At 40.2% G+C, this 17,545-nt stretch overlaps 2 protein-coding genes across 4 annotated transcripts in view; one reads left to right on the top strand and one right to left on the bottom strand.

Moving 5' to 3' along the window:
• Positions 1–17,545, bottom strand: part of LOC109914160 (alkaline ceramidase 3-like) — a 225,651-nt gene that overhangs the window by 129,180 nt on the left and 78,926 nt on the right. The gene's annotated exons all lie outside the window — the stretch shown is intronic.
• The window catches only part of LOC109919078 (alkaline ceramidase 3-like), a 65,070-nt gene that overhangs the window by 29,975 nt on the left and 17,550 nt on the right, over positions 1–17,545 (top strand). For all 3 annotated transcript variants that reach the window (XM_048598089.1, XM_048598091.1, XM_048598090.1), the window contains exons 4-5: positions 10,585–10,666; positions 11,993–12,028. In XM_048598089.1, coding sequence (XP_048454046.1) covers positions 10,585–10,666; positions 11,993–12,028 — 118 coding nt within the window. The remainder of the gene's footprint in view (positions 1–10,584; positions 10,667–11,992; positions 12,029–17,545) is intronic.

Here is a 17,545-nt window from a genome sequence, read left to right as displayed (position 1 = left end):
TTTTTTTTTTCTTTTTCATTTGTGTTATATGTTTGATAATGCTGTGAAATAATAAAAAAAAATGTCTGTCAGCATACCTGTCACCACAGGCTAGATTTTGGCTGCAATTAACCTATCAAAAGGGAAAGGAATACTTGGTAGCATTTATATATCACAAAACTCCCACATTGACAGTTTGGTTATTATACTACAGTAGAAGTTTTTTTTAAAATCTGAAACAAGAACAGAAATTACCGGAGAAACTCAGCAGGTCTGGCAGCATCCATGGTAAGAAAGCACAGTTAACATTTTGAGTCCAGTGATTTGGTTTGATTTTATTATTGTCACGTACTGAGATACAGTGAAAAGTACTGTTTCCCATGCTATCCAGGCAAATCCTACCATTCATCAGTACATTAAGGTAATAGAGCAGAATGCAGAATATAGTGTTACAGCTGCAGAGAAAGGTTTGATTCCGGCCTTGGGTGACTGTCTGTATGGAGCTTGCCCAATCTCCCCGTGTCTGCGCGGGTTTCCTCCGGGTGCTCCGGATCTGTCCCACAGTCCAAAGATGTGCAAGTTTGGTAGATTAGCCGTGCTGGATTGCCCATGGTGTCCCGCAATGGATAGGTTAGGTGGATTAGCCATGGGAAATGCAAGGTTGCCGGGATAGGGTTGGAGGGTAGGTGTGGGTGGGATGCTCTTCGGAGAGCGGGTGTGGATTTGATGGGCTAAATGGCCTGCTTCCACCCTGTAGGGATTCAGTGATTCTAGGTCTGTTCAAAAGTCTGAGAACAGCAGGGAAGAAACTTCTCCAATCTGTGTTGTTTTGTGTTTTCAAACTTCTGTATCTTCTGCCCAATGAAAGAGGGTGGGAGAGATTACAGCCAGGATGGGAGGAGTCTGATTATGTTTGCTGCTTTCTGGGGGCAGCAGGAAGTATAGATGGAGTCAGTGGATGGAAGGCTGGTTTGTGTAATGGACTGGGCTGTGTTCACAACTGTCTGTAATTTCTTGAGGTCTTGGGCTGAGCATTTGCAGTATCAAGCTGTGATGCATCCAGATAGGATGCTTTCTGTGGTGCATTTATGAAAATTAGTAAGAGTCATTATGGACATGCAGAATTTCATTACCCTCCTGAAGGAGTAGGGACTGGTGTGTTTTTTTTAAAACTGGAGCATCGACGTGGATAGACCAGGACAGATTGGTGATGTTTACTCCTAGGAACCTGAAGCTCTCAACCGTCTCTGCCTCAGCACCATTGATACAGACAGAGGCGTGTCCCCCACTCCACTTCCTGAAGTTGATGACCAGCTCCTTCATTTTGCTGACTTTGAGAGACTGTCTTTACACCATGCCACTGAGCCCTCTGTCTCTTTCTTGTACTATGTCTCGTTGTTGTTTAAGATTCGACCCACTACGGTGGTGTTTTCAACAAACCTGTTGATGGAGTTGGAGCGGAATTTAGCCACAGTCATGAGTGTATAATGAGTATAGTAAGGGCTGAGTACGCATTCTTGTGGGACGCTGGTGTTGAGGATTGTCGTGGAGGAGGTTTTGTTGCCCATCCTTACTGATTACGGGCTGTGGGTCAGGAGGTCAAGGATCCAGTTGCAGTAATGGATTCAGAGTCCTAGGTCTTGGAGTTTGGAGATGAGTTTTGTTGGAATTATGGTGTTGAAGACAGAGCTAAAGTCAATAATTAGAGGTCTGACATAGGTACCCTTGTTATCCTCATAACCCAGGGATGAGTGTAGGGCTACGGAGATGGCATCAGCCATAGACCTTTAGCAACAGTAGGCACATTAAGGTGGATCAAGGCAATCTAGGAGGCTGCAGTTGATGTATGCTATAATTAGCCTCTTGAAGCACTTTGTAATGATTGATGTCAGAGCTCATCAGGGAGGGATGCATTGTTGCCAGCGATTGTACTCCACTTTGCTTTGTAGCCCATTCTTCAGTGACCCTTCTTCAGAACACTTGACCCTCGTGAAGGCTTTAATTTCTGTGTCTCATTGTTAGATTGCTCCGGCAACCTCGTTGACTGAGACCAACTCTAGTTAAAGCAAAAGATGCAGTAACTCTTAACCAACTGAGAAACAAATCCAGAGTTGAGATTGCAGTTTGTTCGCCAGTCATGTTGTGGTCGTTTTTTTTTAATACAAACTAAATAGCTGTAGAAGAGGAGCACTACAGCGCCACGTACTGGGGTAGCCTCGATATACCTTGTGACAGACAGTCATTGTTCACATTAAAATGTTTACAACTTTTATCAGTGCTTTATAATGATTAAACATCTTAAATATTGATGTATGAGTTGCTACATGAACTGAGAGACAAAACAATCTGTGGCAAGAGATGTACACCATTTGTAATTCTTTATATCTGATGAGTCAGTTTCACTCGGAGTTAACCATTCGGCAAAGATCAGGAGTACTGTACCAATAAGCTGTTCAGCCTATTGAGGCTCCCCAACACCTTTTGGCTGTTTGGACTGATGATCTTGTTGTTATTTGGCTGTTCATTCATCCTGTGGTCATGAGGTCTACTTTGTTCAGTGAAAATGATAGGGAGTCTTAAGAGTCACAATGAGAATTCTGAGATAACACAGTGTGGAGCTGGAGGAACACAGCAGGCCAGGCAGCATCAGATCCCAACCCGGGAAACCAATTTTTATATTGGTTTGGAACAGTGAGTTGAAATTAAGAATTGAACTTTGAACGCACCTTCCTTGCTGGTCTAAGGACACTGTAAATGACTGGCACTGATCAGTTGCAATGTAGCTGGTTGGCAGCTGATTGGATGTTGCATTGGTAAATCGAGGGAGGACTAATGCTAACCAGCCAACCACAGAAGCAAAAGAGAGCGAACCGATTCTGACTGGGTTTGACAGGTGATAGTGCAATGCCTGGAGACTGCTTCTTCAGTTTTTGCTCGCTCTAGCTGTATCTAGTTTCTGTCCAGTAATTGAATTGTTGAATGTTCCGAGGAAAGAATCCCAGTCTGTAAGAAATAAATAAATATTTCTAAAAGTCTGCTGAAACTGTTTGCATTAACCGGCGACTTCAGAAATTAAGCAAGATATACAACTCCACTTGTATGTGAGCAATCCATTGTCCACTGATTTCAGATGCCTGATATTCTGTGTAAATTGATTGTGATTAGGCAGCATATCTAAAACTTGCGTGCCTCCGTTAGTGCATCACTCTGATGCTACACAGGCAGTAGAGTTTTCAGCAACTCTTTTTATGAAGTGGAATTGCTCCCTATATCTTCTTTAAATGTACTCTTCAAAATCCATTACTTGGACCAAGCTCAGCATTCCTAATATCGCTCTTAGCTCAAGATTAAAAAATATTTTTCTATATTGTCAGTGGAGGTTCTTTTAATTTACTGTTCGTAACCCAGTGTTTTAGACTTGTGTCAGATTATGGAGGAGCAATAACTACTTGCAAGAGGATCAGCTTTAAATTTGAAAATACAGGGGGTTCTGCTATAACGCAATAGTTGCGTTCCAGTGCAATATCGTGTTGTAGAAAATCACGCTATAGAAATAAGGGGGTCTATGGGAAAAGTGGGGTTAGGGGCAGATGACCAAAACAATCACTCAAAATCGCTCAAAAATTACTCAAAGGCCTAACACAAAGTTTGAATAAATGTTTAATTCATATCTAATAATGAAATAAAGGTAAATTTTACACCTCACCTTGAAAAAATGTCAAGATGACTTGATGGCAGTGGAGGATTTGAGCTTGCTCTGTTGTTAATGCAGGGGCTGAGGGTTGTTATCCTCACCATCCCCCTCGGGTACAATTGTGATTGTAGGGTTAATGTGAAAAATAGTTAATCCTGAAGTGGATGGCTGTGGTTCATTGTCCTCTGTTTCTTGGGGGTAGGCTTCAAAATGTTTTTGCTGCTTTGCCCTTTTTCTTCTTTCATGAAGAAGCTGTTCATAGGGTGCTAAATAAGATCTTATTCCACAAACTGCTACCCTGCTGCATTCTGCGTTGTAATTGTTATCCTTTAAGAGCTGTAACTGCTTCTCCATTTCCCTCAGGATGGAGGACAAAACAGAAATGGAAAGTTCTGGTGGTGCTGCATCCTGGACTTCACCTTCATCCCCAGCTTCCACTTCCTCCGTGACAAGTTGTTGTAGATCAGCTTTGCAAGATCAATACAATGTTCTTTGATTTTTGGCAGCTCCTCTGACTGATCAAAGGTTGTAAAACCTTTAAAGAATCTGGGAGAAGCTTCTGCCAAACTGCACGCAAGCAGTCCTTACTGACATCACCTCAGGCCTCCATGATCATGTCAATTGCATTCATGATGTTAAAGCTCTTCCAAAGTTGGAGAATACTGTCCTTACCCCCCTCAATCCCCCTGCAATCAGCCTCTTAAATGTGCGCCTTAAATAATAAGCTTTAAAAGCTGCTATTGCACCCTGGTCCGTGGGTAGAAGGAGCGAGGTTGTGTTTGGGGGTAGAAATAACACTTTGATGTTTTCAGAAAGCTCACCAATGGTGGGAGGAGTGCTTGACGCGTTATCCAGGATGAGGAGAATATTGAAATTCAATTTTTTTTCTGCAATACTTTCTAAAAACATGTTCCAAAACAACAACAATAAGGTCACTGATGGAATCGCGTTTTAGAAATAGCATTCCCCTATACGGCAGTCGTGTTATAGCCAATTCGCGTTGCTGGAACACGCGTTATAACAGAACCCCTGTACAATTTTCACTCATCCACACAAGCATACATCGGGAAGTGCAATAGATAGAGAATTTACTTTTTAAAAGGAGTCACTTAATGAGGTACCTGGAGTTATAGCTGTCACAGACAAGAATTAAGTTGACTTTTTATTATCCTCCCTAGTCTTAAATAGAATTGTTAAAAAAAAAACTCATTTCCTGTTTTGAAAGCAGGCAGTGGTGTGTTTTCCCCAAATCCTGCTTGTGAAGACCAAGTTAAAACGACCTGCAGCAAATTGTTTAGGCTTAAAACAAAGTAGGGCTTGTTATTGCATTCAAAACCTTGCAGGAGTAGCCTGTGACGCATTTACACACCAATGCATCCAAAGAAGGAAGAAAAAGGAAACGAGTTACCAATTGGTTTAAATCAAAGATATTAGAGTCCAGCAAGTCAGTGCTCAGTTGAGGTTTTTCAATTGGCAGCGCACAGAGGTCTCTTTTCTAGAAGTCCAGATGCAATAGTTACAAGCAACGCATACACTGAGCTGCTCAGATATTCTGTGCATGTGATCAGTGGAATTTCAGAAGTCACTGCTGGTATGGGCCTTGGAGGCCTGCACAGCTGGTAAGGAAATTAGGGGGAAACTTTCTGCTTTCTTTCAAGAAGTCAGTTTGTTGAAGGATTGAGACTGAGACTGGAAGCAGGTGTTTAGCAAAGCTTGGAGCTTCTTACTCTTCTGGTGTTACAAACAGACTGATGAGGAAAAATTCAGAGTTGTATAATTAAAGGTGAACCAAACCAATCAATTTCAGCAACGTTGCTAGAGCTTAGTATTGAGACACTCAGCTAATGAAATGGGTCTGAAGTCTCCTCAGCAAAAACCATGGTGTATTGTAGCAGATAACTGGAATCATTGGCTTTCAGTCAAGTCATAATGAGTTCAGTGATCTCCTTTGTTCAGAACTGGCTGAGGCAGTCATTTTGTCATCTAGTCCTTCGTGTTGGTTTGGGAGGAATGTTCATACCATGCAAGGAGCCTAATAATTGGTGGGAGTTTCTGGAAGCCATCAATTTGATAATTTTGTGTTTGATTAACAGCCATTTAAATGAGCTCATTTTAAAATAAAAACAAGATAATATAATTCTTTAAAGTAAAAAATTAGATTGGTTGCTTCCTACCTTCTAGGAATAAAATAGTATTAGTTCAAGATTTGGCAAAAAGATTCATTCTTATGTGATAAAAGTTTTACAATATACTGCAATTTGTAATACTGCAAATCTGCAATTTTAAAATAGAAGCAGATATGTGATTTCAGTTAATGTAGGTAAATGTTTTGAGGCCAGAAAACTGATTGGAACAGAGAATTAAATACATACTTTTCAAGAAGGCAGAGAATTCAATCAAGTGCCTAGCCGGACACCTGTGGTATGAATGGATGAAATATTGTTACAGCTGAATTTAAGGGACCATGAGTTTTGCTTTTGATTTAGGTTCAGGTTCCAAAGCAAGAACAATGTACTTCTGGCAGGAGGATCTAACCTTTAGTCAAGAGGAGTAGCAGGATTCGAAACGGTTTTAGTTAGCAAAATCTCCAAACTATTAGAGTTTATTAGAAATTTTCACGTTGTCAGACTGAACAGATTTAGACTAGCAGTTCCCGAAGGAAAACTGGACAAAGTTAGTTAAGAAAGACACTGAAGAGTTGAGATTGGAGTGATATTTCCCTAGGATTTGAACATCGGTAACAGGTATTATTGGAAAATGGGCTGAAATTTAATTTTGCTATTTTATGTGAAGACCTTTCTAAGTTGTCATTATATAGGTATGTTTCTTTTGTGAGATAAACTTACATTCTTTTCTGAAAAATCATTTGCAATCTCCTTAGTTTATTATCAAGTGATTAGCCACCAGGGTGACCAACTGCAATTTCCAGTTTTAATCTGGTATCTGATTTGTCCAGCATTAACAGCAGCTGGGACCATAACATTTAGTTTATCCTTTGGTTTCAGTTCCCTCTGTGGCCTTACCCTGGTCTAATCTGAAATTTCCTCCAATCTTGCAACCCTCCCAGAACTCTCTGCTAATCTATTTCTGGTCTGTTAAAGATTCCCCATTTTTATACACTTCATTGTTGGCATTCATGTCTCAAGCTGTGCCCTAAACTCTGACATTCCATTCGAAAACTTTCCATCCCTCTGACTCATGTTCCTCATTTGAGGCCATCCTTAAATCATATCTCTTTAACGAAGTCTTTGGTTATCCATCCTTGAATCTCCTTATGCTGCTTCACGTCAGATTTTGTTGTTTAGTGCTTCTGTGAAGCATCTCGGGATCTTTTTATTCCTTTAAAATGATCATAAATATAAGTTGTTGTAGATCTGAGACAAATGCATACTTAGAAGTCCGGACTCTGGTGTGTTTCGCAGTCATGCAAACTGTATATTGAAAGGGTGTTTACAGTGTATACGTCAGTGAGGGAATCATTAATGTGTTAACAAAACTGAGAATTGACTACATAGCTGGTAGCAGCCAATGGGGGAGATGTTTTTGATTTAGAATACTGCAGTTATTGAATTCCTTAATTGAGGTAAGATAAAGAACATAAGAGCAGAAGTAGTCTATTCAGCCCTTTGAGTTTGGACTGGCATTAGATGTAGAAAATAATGAGGGGCTTGAATAGAATGGACAGGGAAGACTTGCTGCCCCCAGCAGTGAGGTCAGTTACCAAAAAGAACAGACTTCAGGGAATTAGTTAAAAGACGAGGTAGTCAAGAAAGCGTACAGCCACTTGCCTTCATTGGTCAGGGTGTCGAATATAAAAGTTGGCAAGTTATTTTACAGCTCTACAAAACTTTAGTTAGGCCACATTTGGAATATTGCATGCAGTTTTAGTCACCACACTGTCAGAAGAACGTGGATACTTTGGAGAAGGTACAGAGAAGGTTTACTAGGATGTTGCCTGGTCTGGGGGATTTTAATTATGAGGATGTTGGATAAACTCAGCTTGTTTTCACTGTAAAGACAGAGGTTAAGGGGGCGACCTGATAGAGGTCTACAAAATTGAGAGGCATAGATAGGGTGGATAGACAAGCTTGTTCCCAGGGTGGAAGGATCAACTCGAGTTGGCACAGGGTCAAGTTGAAAGGGAGCAAGTTTAGGGGACAAGTGCAAGGAAATTATTTCACATAGAGGATGGGTGGTGCTTGGAACCACCGCCAGTGAAGGTGGTGGAAACAGGCACATTAATAATATTTAAGGCATATCTTGATAGACACATGAATGGGAGGCAAACAGAGGGATAGAAACTGCTCATGGGCAATAAGTAGCAGGTCTACGTAGGGATTAGGAATCAACCTGGCTTGGAGGGCCAAAGAGGGCAGAGGTTCTGAAGTGCTGTAACGTGCAAGTTTACAGACCAGATGTTGGTAAAATGAGGTTCGAATGAACATCTAGTTTATTCAACTGGAGCAAACACAGTGGGCTGAATGGCCTTTTTGTGCTGAATTAGTTGTATCACTCTGTGCTATGTAGCTCCATGATGTGCAAGTTAAGTCAGACGGATGATCATCAATCTGGGCAGTTATGAGGGGCCAAAAAATAATCCTTATTGGACCCAGCACGTGTGCAGCAAACTCCAGAGGTTCAGTGGCCACCCCCTATTCCTGTTTCTTTCTACATGATGAGCTGCTGGGATAGAAACAGGTATCTTTTCTAGGGGCGCTGAACCCAATTATAACACGAGAATAAAAATTAAATACTGCTGATGTTGGAATCTGAAACAGAGAATGCTAGAGAAACTCAACAGGTTTGGCAGTATCTGTGGAGAAAGAAACAGTTTACGTTTCAAAGTCTGGTATGACTTCTTCAGAACACTGTTGAACTCTACTAAAGTAGATCATAATGGATTCGAAACATTAACCCAAGTTGTAGCACTTTGTTTTCCAACTTTGGCTTAGATCAGCTAACTCAATACAGGCTGAGAATTGAAATTCTACAATCTGTATAATTTTGTACCCATTGCAGAAACCTTCTGGTTGAACATATAATATTTTGCTGCTTTTCTAGGCCTTGCATCCAGTATGAGAATTACTTTATGCCGCTCGGTAGAATTGAGAGATTCATTTGCTTGGTCTTTTCATTCTGTTTTGATTTTGTAAAGAAACCATTGATACTTTAAATCCAGATTCATTATATTTCAATAATTCAACCAAAGATGTCAGAATATTTCTGGAGGCAGCCTTCCAGTCTGACCCATAACGCAAATGTGGGTTAATGAATGCCCTATCGGGTTACAGACGGTCAACAAAGTAAACGCAAGTAGCAGGTAGTCCCTGGGTCTCCTTTTAAGAAGAGCTCAGAGTAACTACAAGTACTGGAAAAAATTGGAGAGCACTTCTATCCCAGATCAAAACTGAATCTAATGAAACAACGTAAATTCTTCAGCCATTTGGCCTCATATTTCAAAACATTAAGATGAGGAATTCCACCACCACCACCACCAAGGGAAATGAATTTCTGTATCGTTGCAGAGATCTGCAATGCTACGTCATTCAGAATATTCAGGACTGGGATGGACAGATTTTTAATCAATAAGAGAATTGAAGGTTGTGGGGATAAGGCAGGAAAGTGGAGTTAAGGATCATCAAATCATTCATGATCTCATTGAATGACAGAACAGACATGATGGGCTGAATGGCCTAATTCTGCTCCAACATTTATAGTCTTATAATGAAATTGGACTTTTAGTTATTTTCTAACCAACCTGTTCAGAAATTTTATTGTACACCTCTGAAGCAGGTGGGACTTGAACCTGGGCACCCTGGCCCAGAGACTGAGGACACTACCACTATGCTACAAGAACACTCAAAAATTGTCTGAATCTTAGAGAGCTTCTCGCCATGGAATTCTTTAGTGAAAGGCTTAACTTCCAGATTACATATCAAAAAGAAAAATATTTGTCTCACTGCTGATGGATGGCTCATTTAAAAATCATCAGACAATTCTTAGTTGTTGTTGCTTTACTCAGTAATTAATAAAACTTTGCAAATGCTTGCATGCTGTTCTCCTCTCAAAGTAAAAGTGCTCACCATTTCAGTTTGGAAGCGTTTCTGACCTTTTGCTGTTTATACAATGTCATTTGCTGTAATTAAAAGTCTTTTTTTGCTGTAACATCTGAAGATGATAATGTGTCAGGAGTGTTTTCATTTAAGTTCAGTAATTTGCAGCCAAGTCATAATGAGGCCCAATGCGAACCACAGAGAGTCAGTAGGAATCTTTGTGTAACATCACGGTGGATGACAACCTGACTCAATGAAGTTGCATTTTCTACAGTGGTCTCAGAGCACTTGAGCTACCCCAGTTTACTTAGAAGGTAGAGCATCAGGTGATCAGACAAAGAAAGCCAAGTACTTAGCTGGCCAACTTCTTTAAGAGCTATGCATGCACCATATTCTCTTGTGCAAGAGCCATGGGTTGAAAGAGAAAATGATCAAGCTCCATTCCCCTTCCTGATTCCTAGATCCAGCATAGCTTTAGGTAAGGAAAGGATCCAGCTCGACAAATATTACCCACTACTATATCTTCACAAAGCCTTTATTTAAGCACATTCAATAAGACTTGGATGCTTGGGTCAGATATCAAGCAGCAGCTCCATGATGGTTTTGAACTTGTTAGTTGCATCTCATTGGCCAGATAATTGAAGAGAGAAGTAGTGAAGGCCAAAAGATGTCAGATGTAAAGTAATTTTTGGTCCTAGATGTATACACACAAGATGGCAAATTTAAATTGATCCTGAACAGCATATCTTTGAAAATTTAGAATTCATGATTTCCTAAATATGTGTACAGCTCTTTTATCAAGAATGGGCTTGTGTCCTTTTAGGTCTCATGAGTCTAATATTCTGTTATTTTGTTCAGGTACGAATGCTTCAAACACAAGAACACACGCAACTACCTTCTAGCTTTTATACTGGTACTATTCAGTGGGCTAGTGACCATAGTAAGTTTATATTCCTACTTTTTTTAAAATTACTATCTCTGCAGGATATTCACTTCTATATTGCATGATATCTGTTTAAAAATAAAGATGAGTTTTTGTTTGGGACCATTGTATTTGAATCATTGGTGACATTGCATCAATGAAATAATTTTGCCCAATCTTTAATTCCAATGTCTTATTACTTATAATGGGAGACTGAATCACGCTAGATAACAATATGAACAAATGTTTTAGCATTGAGAGAAGCCAGCAGCTGCACTATATTTGTTTTTTTTTGAAGTTGATGGAAGGGTGCTTTGAGTTTGATCATTGAAAGAAAGACAAACTTGCATTTCTTTAGTGCCTTTCACAACCTTAGGATGTCCCAAAGTGCATCGCAGCCAATAAGGATTTTAAGTGTATTCATCATAATGTGGGAAATGTGGCAGACATTTGCGCAGTGCAAGCTCCTACAAATTGCAGTTGGTTAAGTGACTAGCTAATCTGTTTTATTGGTTTTAGATAACTATAAACCTGGACATTGCGAGAACTCCCCTGACGCCTTCAGTAGTGCTGGAGGATCTCTTTCATTTGCCTGAGAAGGCTGATGGGACTTGGTTTAATACCCCATCTAAAAGATGGCACCTCTAACCGTGTAGCATTGAGAAGTGTCAACCTATATTTTTGAGTTGAAGTCTCGAGTAGGCCTTTTAGTTAACAAGTTTCTGACTCCCAAGCCAAAAGTGCTACCCATGGAGCTGCACTTGACCTTTTAAGGATTCTTCTTGGAGTATGGTCTTTGTTGAGAATATTCCTTCCAAATGCATTGCAGGAGTCCACATTTACTGCTATTTGAGCATTTGAAGGTAGCGGCAACCCAGGCAATTTCCTACTGATTTGTATCTTCTGTCCAGAGTGCTGATTGGAAACTTGGTGACATGGGTGGGGATTGCACCTGTATTCCCCGTTGTGCAGGGACTTCAATGTGTTGTCCTAATGCCGTGCTTAGCAACTTGATTCACCTTTTGTAGCCGGTATGATATTTATGAAAATCAAAAGTAAAGTAGCAAAGTGATGAGAAGAAATTTAAACAACCCTGCAATTTTTCAAGTGAATTGCATTCAGACAAGGCAGATAGGTTTGCACATGTATATATTGGAGCTACTGGAATTCTGTATGGGATCTGGAGAAAGTCTTGTATTAATAACTACTCCAGTTGACTCGATGTTGGTCCTTGAGTGTTCCCTGACTGAAGAGCAATTGGGAATATTTAGCAATCCATTGGTTATTATTAAAGGCTTTCTTGTTTGTTCTGTGTTCCAGTTATGTTGTTCTTGTTTTGAACAGGTGTATCTCCAGTGGAAGGAGCCAGTGTTTCACCAGGTTAGTAATACTAAAAATTACCTTTTGGAAGCAATCCTCTCAATTGGAATGTGAAGAATGATACAGTGATTACTTTGAATTCAATAGTTTTTAAATTCATTGTGAATAATAAGGTGGTCCTTTCTCTTAATATCTAAAGACAGCAACAATAATAGAGTTCTTTTGGCCCATCTTATTTGTAAATACTCATGTTGTTGGGGTAACATTTTAGCATGGATAGAAGATAGTTGGCTAACAGGAAATGGGTGTGTACGAGGAGTGAGGAGCCTTCCTCTCCGTGGCAAGCTGAAACAAGTTGTGTGCCACAGGGATCATAACTGGGATTTCAACTGTTTGCAATTAACACAAATGCCTCAGGTGAATGGTAGAACGTATAGTTCCTAAATTTGCCTATAACATAAACTGAGGTAGGAAAGTAAATTGCGCAGAGGACATAAGGAGTCTACAAAAACTCTGGCTTGGTTAATGGGATACAGGGAAATGTGAAATTGTATGTTTTGGCAGGAAGAATAAAAATGAAGCGTATTACCTAAAAGGCCAGAGTTTACATAGCTCTGAATGCAGAGGGATCTGTCAGAGGTGTGTAAATCAGTACATACATCACAAAAGGTTACTATACAGGTAAAGGAAATAATGAGGAAATCTAATAGAATGTTACAAATTATTGAGAGGAGAATTGAATGCAAAAGTAGGAAGGCTTTGCTTCCCTTGTATACGGCAGCAATGAAACCACATCTCACTGGTATTGGTTTCCATACTTAAGAGATACAAATCCATTAGAAGCAATTCAGCAATGATTTACCAGTCTAATACTTGGAATGGGTAGGTTGTGTTGTGAGGAAAGGCTAGGCAGCATCTTGTATTTGCTGGAATTTAGAGTAGAAAGTGCCTTGATTGAAACACTCAAAATTTCGCGAGGTCTTGACAGGGTGGATATGGAGACATTGCTTCCTCTTATGGAAGAATCTAGAACTAGGCATTACTGTTTAAAAATGAGGGGTCAGCCATTTAAAACAGAGTTGAGGCAAACAGTTTTTCTCGAGTGGGTTGTGAATAGTTGGAACTCTTCCACAAAATATATTGGAATCAAAGTGCTTGAATATTTCTGAGGCAGAGATGAATAGATTCTTGTTGAGCAAGGGAATGAAAAGTTAATGGGTAGGGAGGAACGTGGATTTGAGGTTACAGTCAGGTCAATTATAATCTTATTAAATGGCGGTGTTGGCTTGAGACCACAGTGGTCTACCTCTTGCCCATTGTATGTATGTGATTTAGCCTGCTACCTAGATATAGGTTGGTTTGCAAAAAAAGTTGAGATTCTTGAGTCGATTTGTAGCTCGGATTGTGGATGCTATGGTGGGTTCACTCACCGAGCTGGTTTGTTAGTTCGCAGACATTTAATTACCCTGCTGGGTAACGTCATCGGTGCAGCCTCCGATGAAGTGCTGTTGTGTTTTCCCGCCTGGTATTTAAACTCTGAGGTCCATTGGAATTGGTTACCTCATTTCCATTTTTTCTTCTCAGTGGTGTATATATAGGGTCTAATTCTACGTGTTTATTGATGGCCGCCTTGGTGGAGAACCAAGCCTCTAGAAATTCCTGTGCTTGTCTCTGTTTGGCCTGTCCTAGGATCCTGATGTTATCCCAATCGAACAAGTGGTTCTCCTTATTCATGTAAATGGAGATGAGTGAGTACTGGTCATGTCTTTTTGTTGCTAGTTGGTGTTCATATATTCTTGTGGCCGGTTTCCTTCCTGTCTGTCCAAAGTAATGTATCCATTACAGTATTCACTGACCAGTACTTGTTTCCTAACCATATAGTGAGTTATCCTCTAATGATTTGCAGTTCTTCTGTATGAAGTGTGTAGGCAACTTGGACCTGGCAAAAATCAGCACCTTCAGGACTGGATGCAAAGTAGTTTCGTTTGGGGAAGATCATGTTGTTAAATCACTAAGGAATGATTTGCTGTGGAGACTGCATCTCAAAATGCAGCATTGAGTAGTGAGGCCAGTTACATGGGAAAATTTCTGCAGATTACTTAAGATAACTTGAGTTCTGTCATGTGGCTGATTTTTATTTTTACTGGGAGTGTAATTTTAAATACATAGTTTTGTGAACCTGAAAGCCACAGTGTTTCACCATTAGGCAATTAACTTTGCTTCTTGTGATATTAAACTCCTTATTTTGCCTGCCACAAAACTACAGACTGGGTGTAGTACAAAATTAACTTTACTGTTGCTGCAGGCAACATGAGCATGGGAACTAGGTAATTATTCTAAATGATATGCAACACTTTTCTTCAACTGGCTGAAAGGAAATGCAAATCTGGGTGGAGTACCAGTTATGTAGTTTGCACTTGGAAAGGTTAGACTAAATCATTGAAATGTATAAAATCGTTAGAGGACATGACAGGGTAGCTGCTGAAAGGCGGTTTCCCTCATGGACAGTTTAGAGCAGTAGATCATTGATTTAGAATAAGGGAACAGCTGTTTAGAACAGAGACAAGACGTTTCTTTACTCAGTGTTGAGAATTTTTGTATTTCTTTTTCCCTGTGATCTGTGAGTGTTTATTTGTTGAGTATATTCAAGATTGGGATTAGGTGGACAAGTGGATTTGAATCTGTGCCATGATCTTATTACATGGAGGAGCAGTCCTCTGCTCTTATTTCTATTGTTATTGGAATCCATTCTACTCCGTGTACTCTGGTTTCTTTGCTGAAGAATCTGTAAAATAGCACCAAATTAGTACCAAAGGGGAAGTAATGCACTTGGTTGTCAACTTTCACCTTGGGGACTTGGATTCCAATCCAGTATTTACTGGCAAGTTGAAAGCTGTCTCTGTCTGCTAACTGTATGTGAAATGGATGACAACAGCCTGTGATGGGCACAAGCCTACAATACCAGTCCTCATTTGGACAAACTGGGTGTTGTAATGACCAAGATTGGAGGAGTATGCTGTCACTCTAGTCACACTTTTCCAAAGGTTGTAATATAAAATAAAAGTTTATTTTTCCTGTTACCAAAATGACCAATCAAACATCTTAACTATATCAGGTTTTAACAACTCAATTCATCGACCAGGTTCCTTCAGGAATCTAGTCATTGACCTGTCATCAAAATAAAACTTGCACAATAAAGATGCAATAATTGTTCAACATACACAGTTAGTGACAGAAAAGTATAAGTGCTCAATCAGAGATCCCCAAAACACAATGCATACATACGCACTCCCTCTTCAGGAAGAGGGAAAAAAATAAATTCTGTTGAGATTGGCTTTCTTTTTTTAAAAAGCACTTTGCTGAGTGGTTTATTCTTGAAGGCAAAAGGATGTAGATTGTTCTGGCATGTGTGATCAGGTCCCTGTTCATGCATAATTAGAAAGACTGTATTTCTTACGAAACTATCTTGAGAAATTCTTTCAGTTTCAAAGGAACAAATATGTTTCACCCTGACCTCAACAAGAAATTAAAGTCTGTTCTTGGTAAACGGGCCTCCAGCTGGGCTTGTTCTTGGACTTCTCAGCAACTGAACCAGATATTAACTTTCATCTATTAAGATGGTAACATATTCCTGGTAGTTTGTTTTTCTTATTGTATAAACCAGCCCACCTTCACACTGTCAGTTGGTACATTACTTTCTAATGTCACCTATGTAATGTTTATCAATGTACTTCTCTGCTGCCAATTTTTTTTCTGTTGAATCATTAGAAAGCCTACAGTGTGGAATCAGACTATACAGCCCACCGACTCCATACTGACCCCCCAAAGACCATCCACCCAGACCTATCTTCCTACCCTATCCCTGTAACCCTGCATTTCCCATGGCTAATTCACCTAGCCTGCACATCCCTGGACACTATGGGGCAATTTAGCATGGCCAATACACTCAACCAGCACATCTTTGGACTGTGGTAAGAAACCTGAGCACCCGGAGGAAACCCACGCAGACACTGGGAGAATGAGCAAACCTCACACAGACTGTCACCTGAAGCTGGAATCAAACCTTGGGTCCCTGGCACTTTAAGGTAGCAGTGTTAACTACTGAGCCATGATGCTGTCCACAGGACTGTCATCAGCTGAAATGTAAAATGTTCAAAAATTAATTTCAATATAATTGTTACTCAGTTTAAAAAAAATGACACTTGATACCGAAGTAGCAAAGCCACAGGAGTTTTCCAAGAATGCCACTTGTCCTAATATCCTTTAGGAAGGTCACCTGCAGTCTTTACTCATCTGATTGACATCTGACTCCAGACCCACAGTAATGTGGTTGACTGTTAACTCTCTGCCAAAATGGCTGAGCAAAACATTTCAACTCAAGGGCAATTGGGGATATCCAGAAAATGTGGGCCTTGAACAACAATGACCAACAATGAACTCATGGAAAAAAAAAAAAATTAATCATTATCCTTGCTATTGCTCTCCTGTTTCTCTTTCTAGGATGATGCACCACAACTGGTGACTATTCAGTCCATTTTGCCTATGCTGTCTCTTTAGCAGAGACTTTTTTTTTGTTTCTCTTCACCACTCAGGCCCTATAGTTGTTTTCTCTCTCTTAATAATACGCTGTCACTGATGCTGTTAACAGTTTTATTTTGTTCCTCTGTGCTCCAAGTATTCCATGTATTCTTTCTCAAAGTTTCTCACCTCACACTATCCTCCCTTCATTGTGCAATTTTCAGACTTTTAAGCCAATACGTTATTACAAAATGAACAAATGAAAAAGTACAACACAGGAACAGGCCCTTCGGTCTTCCAAGCCTGTGCCGACCATCATGCCCTAATTAATCTAAAAACAAACCGGCCATTTTTCGATCCGTATCCCTCTAACCCTTCCCTATTCATGTACCCATCTAGGTGCCTCTTAAATGTCTTCAATGTGCCCGCTTCCACCACCCCTTCTGGTAGTGCATTCCAGGCTGCTACCAATCTCTGCATGAAAAACTTCCCTCTCACATCTCCCTTAAACTTTCCTCTTCTCACCTTGAACCTGTGCCTCCTTGTAACTGAAGCTTCAACCCTGGGGAAAAGCCTCTGACTATCCACCCTATCTATGCCTGTCATAATTTTGTAGACCTCTATCAGGTCTCCTGTCAGCTGCTATCTTTCCAGTGAAATCACTCCTAGTCTTTATAACTTTTCTTCATAGTCAATGCCTTGGAGACCAGGCAACGTCCTGGTGAACCTTCTCTGTACTCTCTCCAAAGCTTCCACATCCTTGTGGCGACCAAAACTGCACACAATACTCCAAATGTGGCCTTGTAAGGATTTTATATAGCTGCAACATGTTTTGCCAACTGTTGTACTTCGCACCCTGGGCGATGAAGGCAAGCATGCCACATGCCTTAATCACCTTGGCTACCTGTGTTGCCTCTTTCAGGGAACTGTGAACCTACATGCCCAGATCCATCTGAATGTTAGTGTTTCTAAGGGTTCTGCCATTTACAATATAACTCACACCTAAATTTGATCCTCCAAAATGTATGACCTCACACTTGTCTAGATTAAACTCCAACT

The sequence above is a fragment of the Rhincodon typus genome, chromosome 6 (assembly GCF_021869965.1).
Source record: "Rhincodon typus isolate 14 chromosome 6, sRhiTyp1.1, whole genome shotgun sequence".
Lineage (NCBI taxonomy): Eukaryota > Metazoa > Chordata > Chondrichthyes > Orectolobiformes > Rhincodontidae > Rhincodon > Rhincodon typus.
This window is presented reverse-complemented; position numbering and strand designations above follow the sequence as displayed.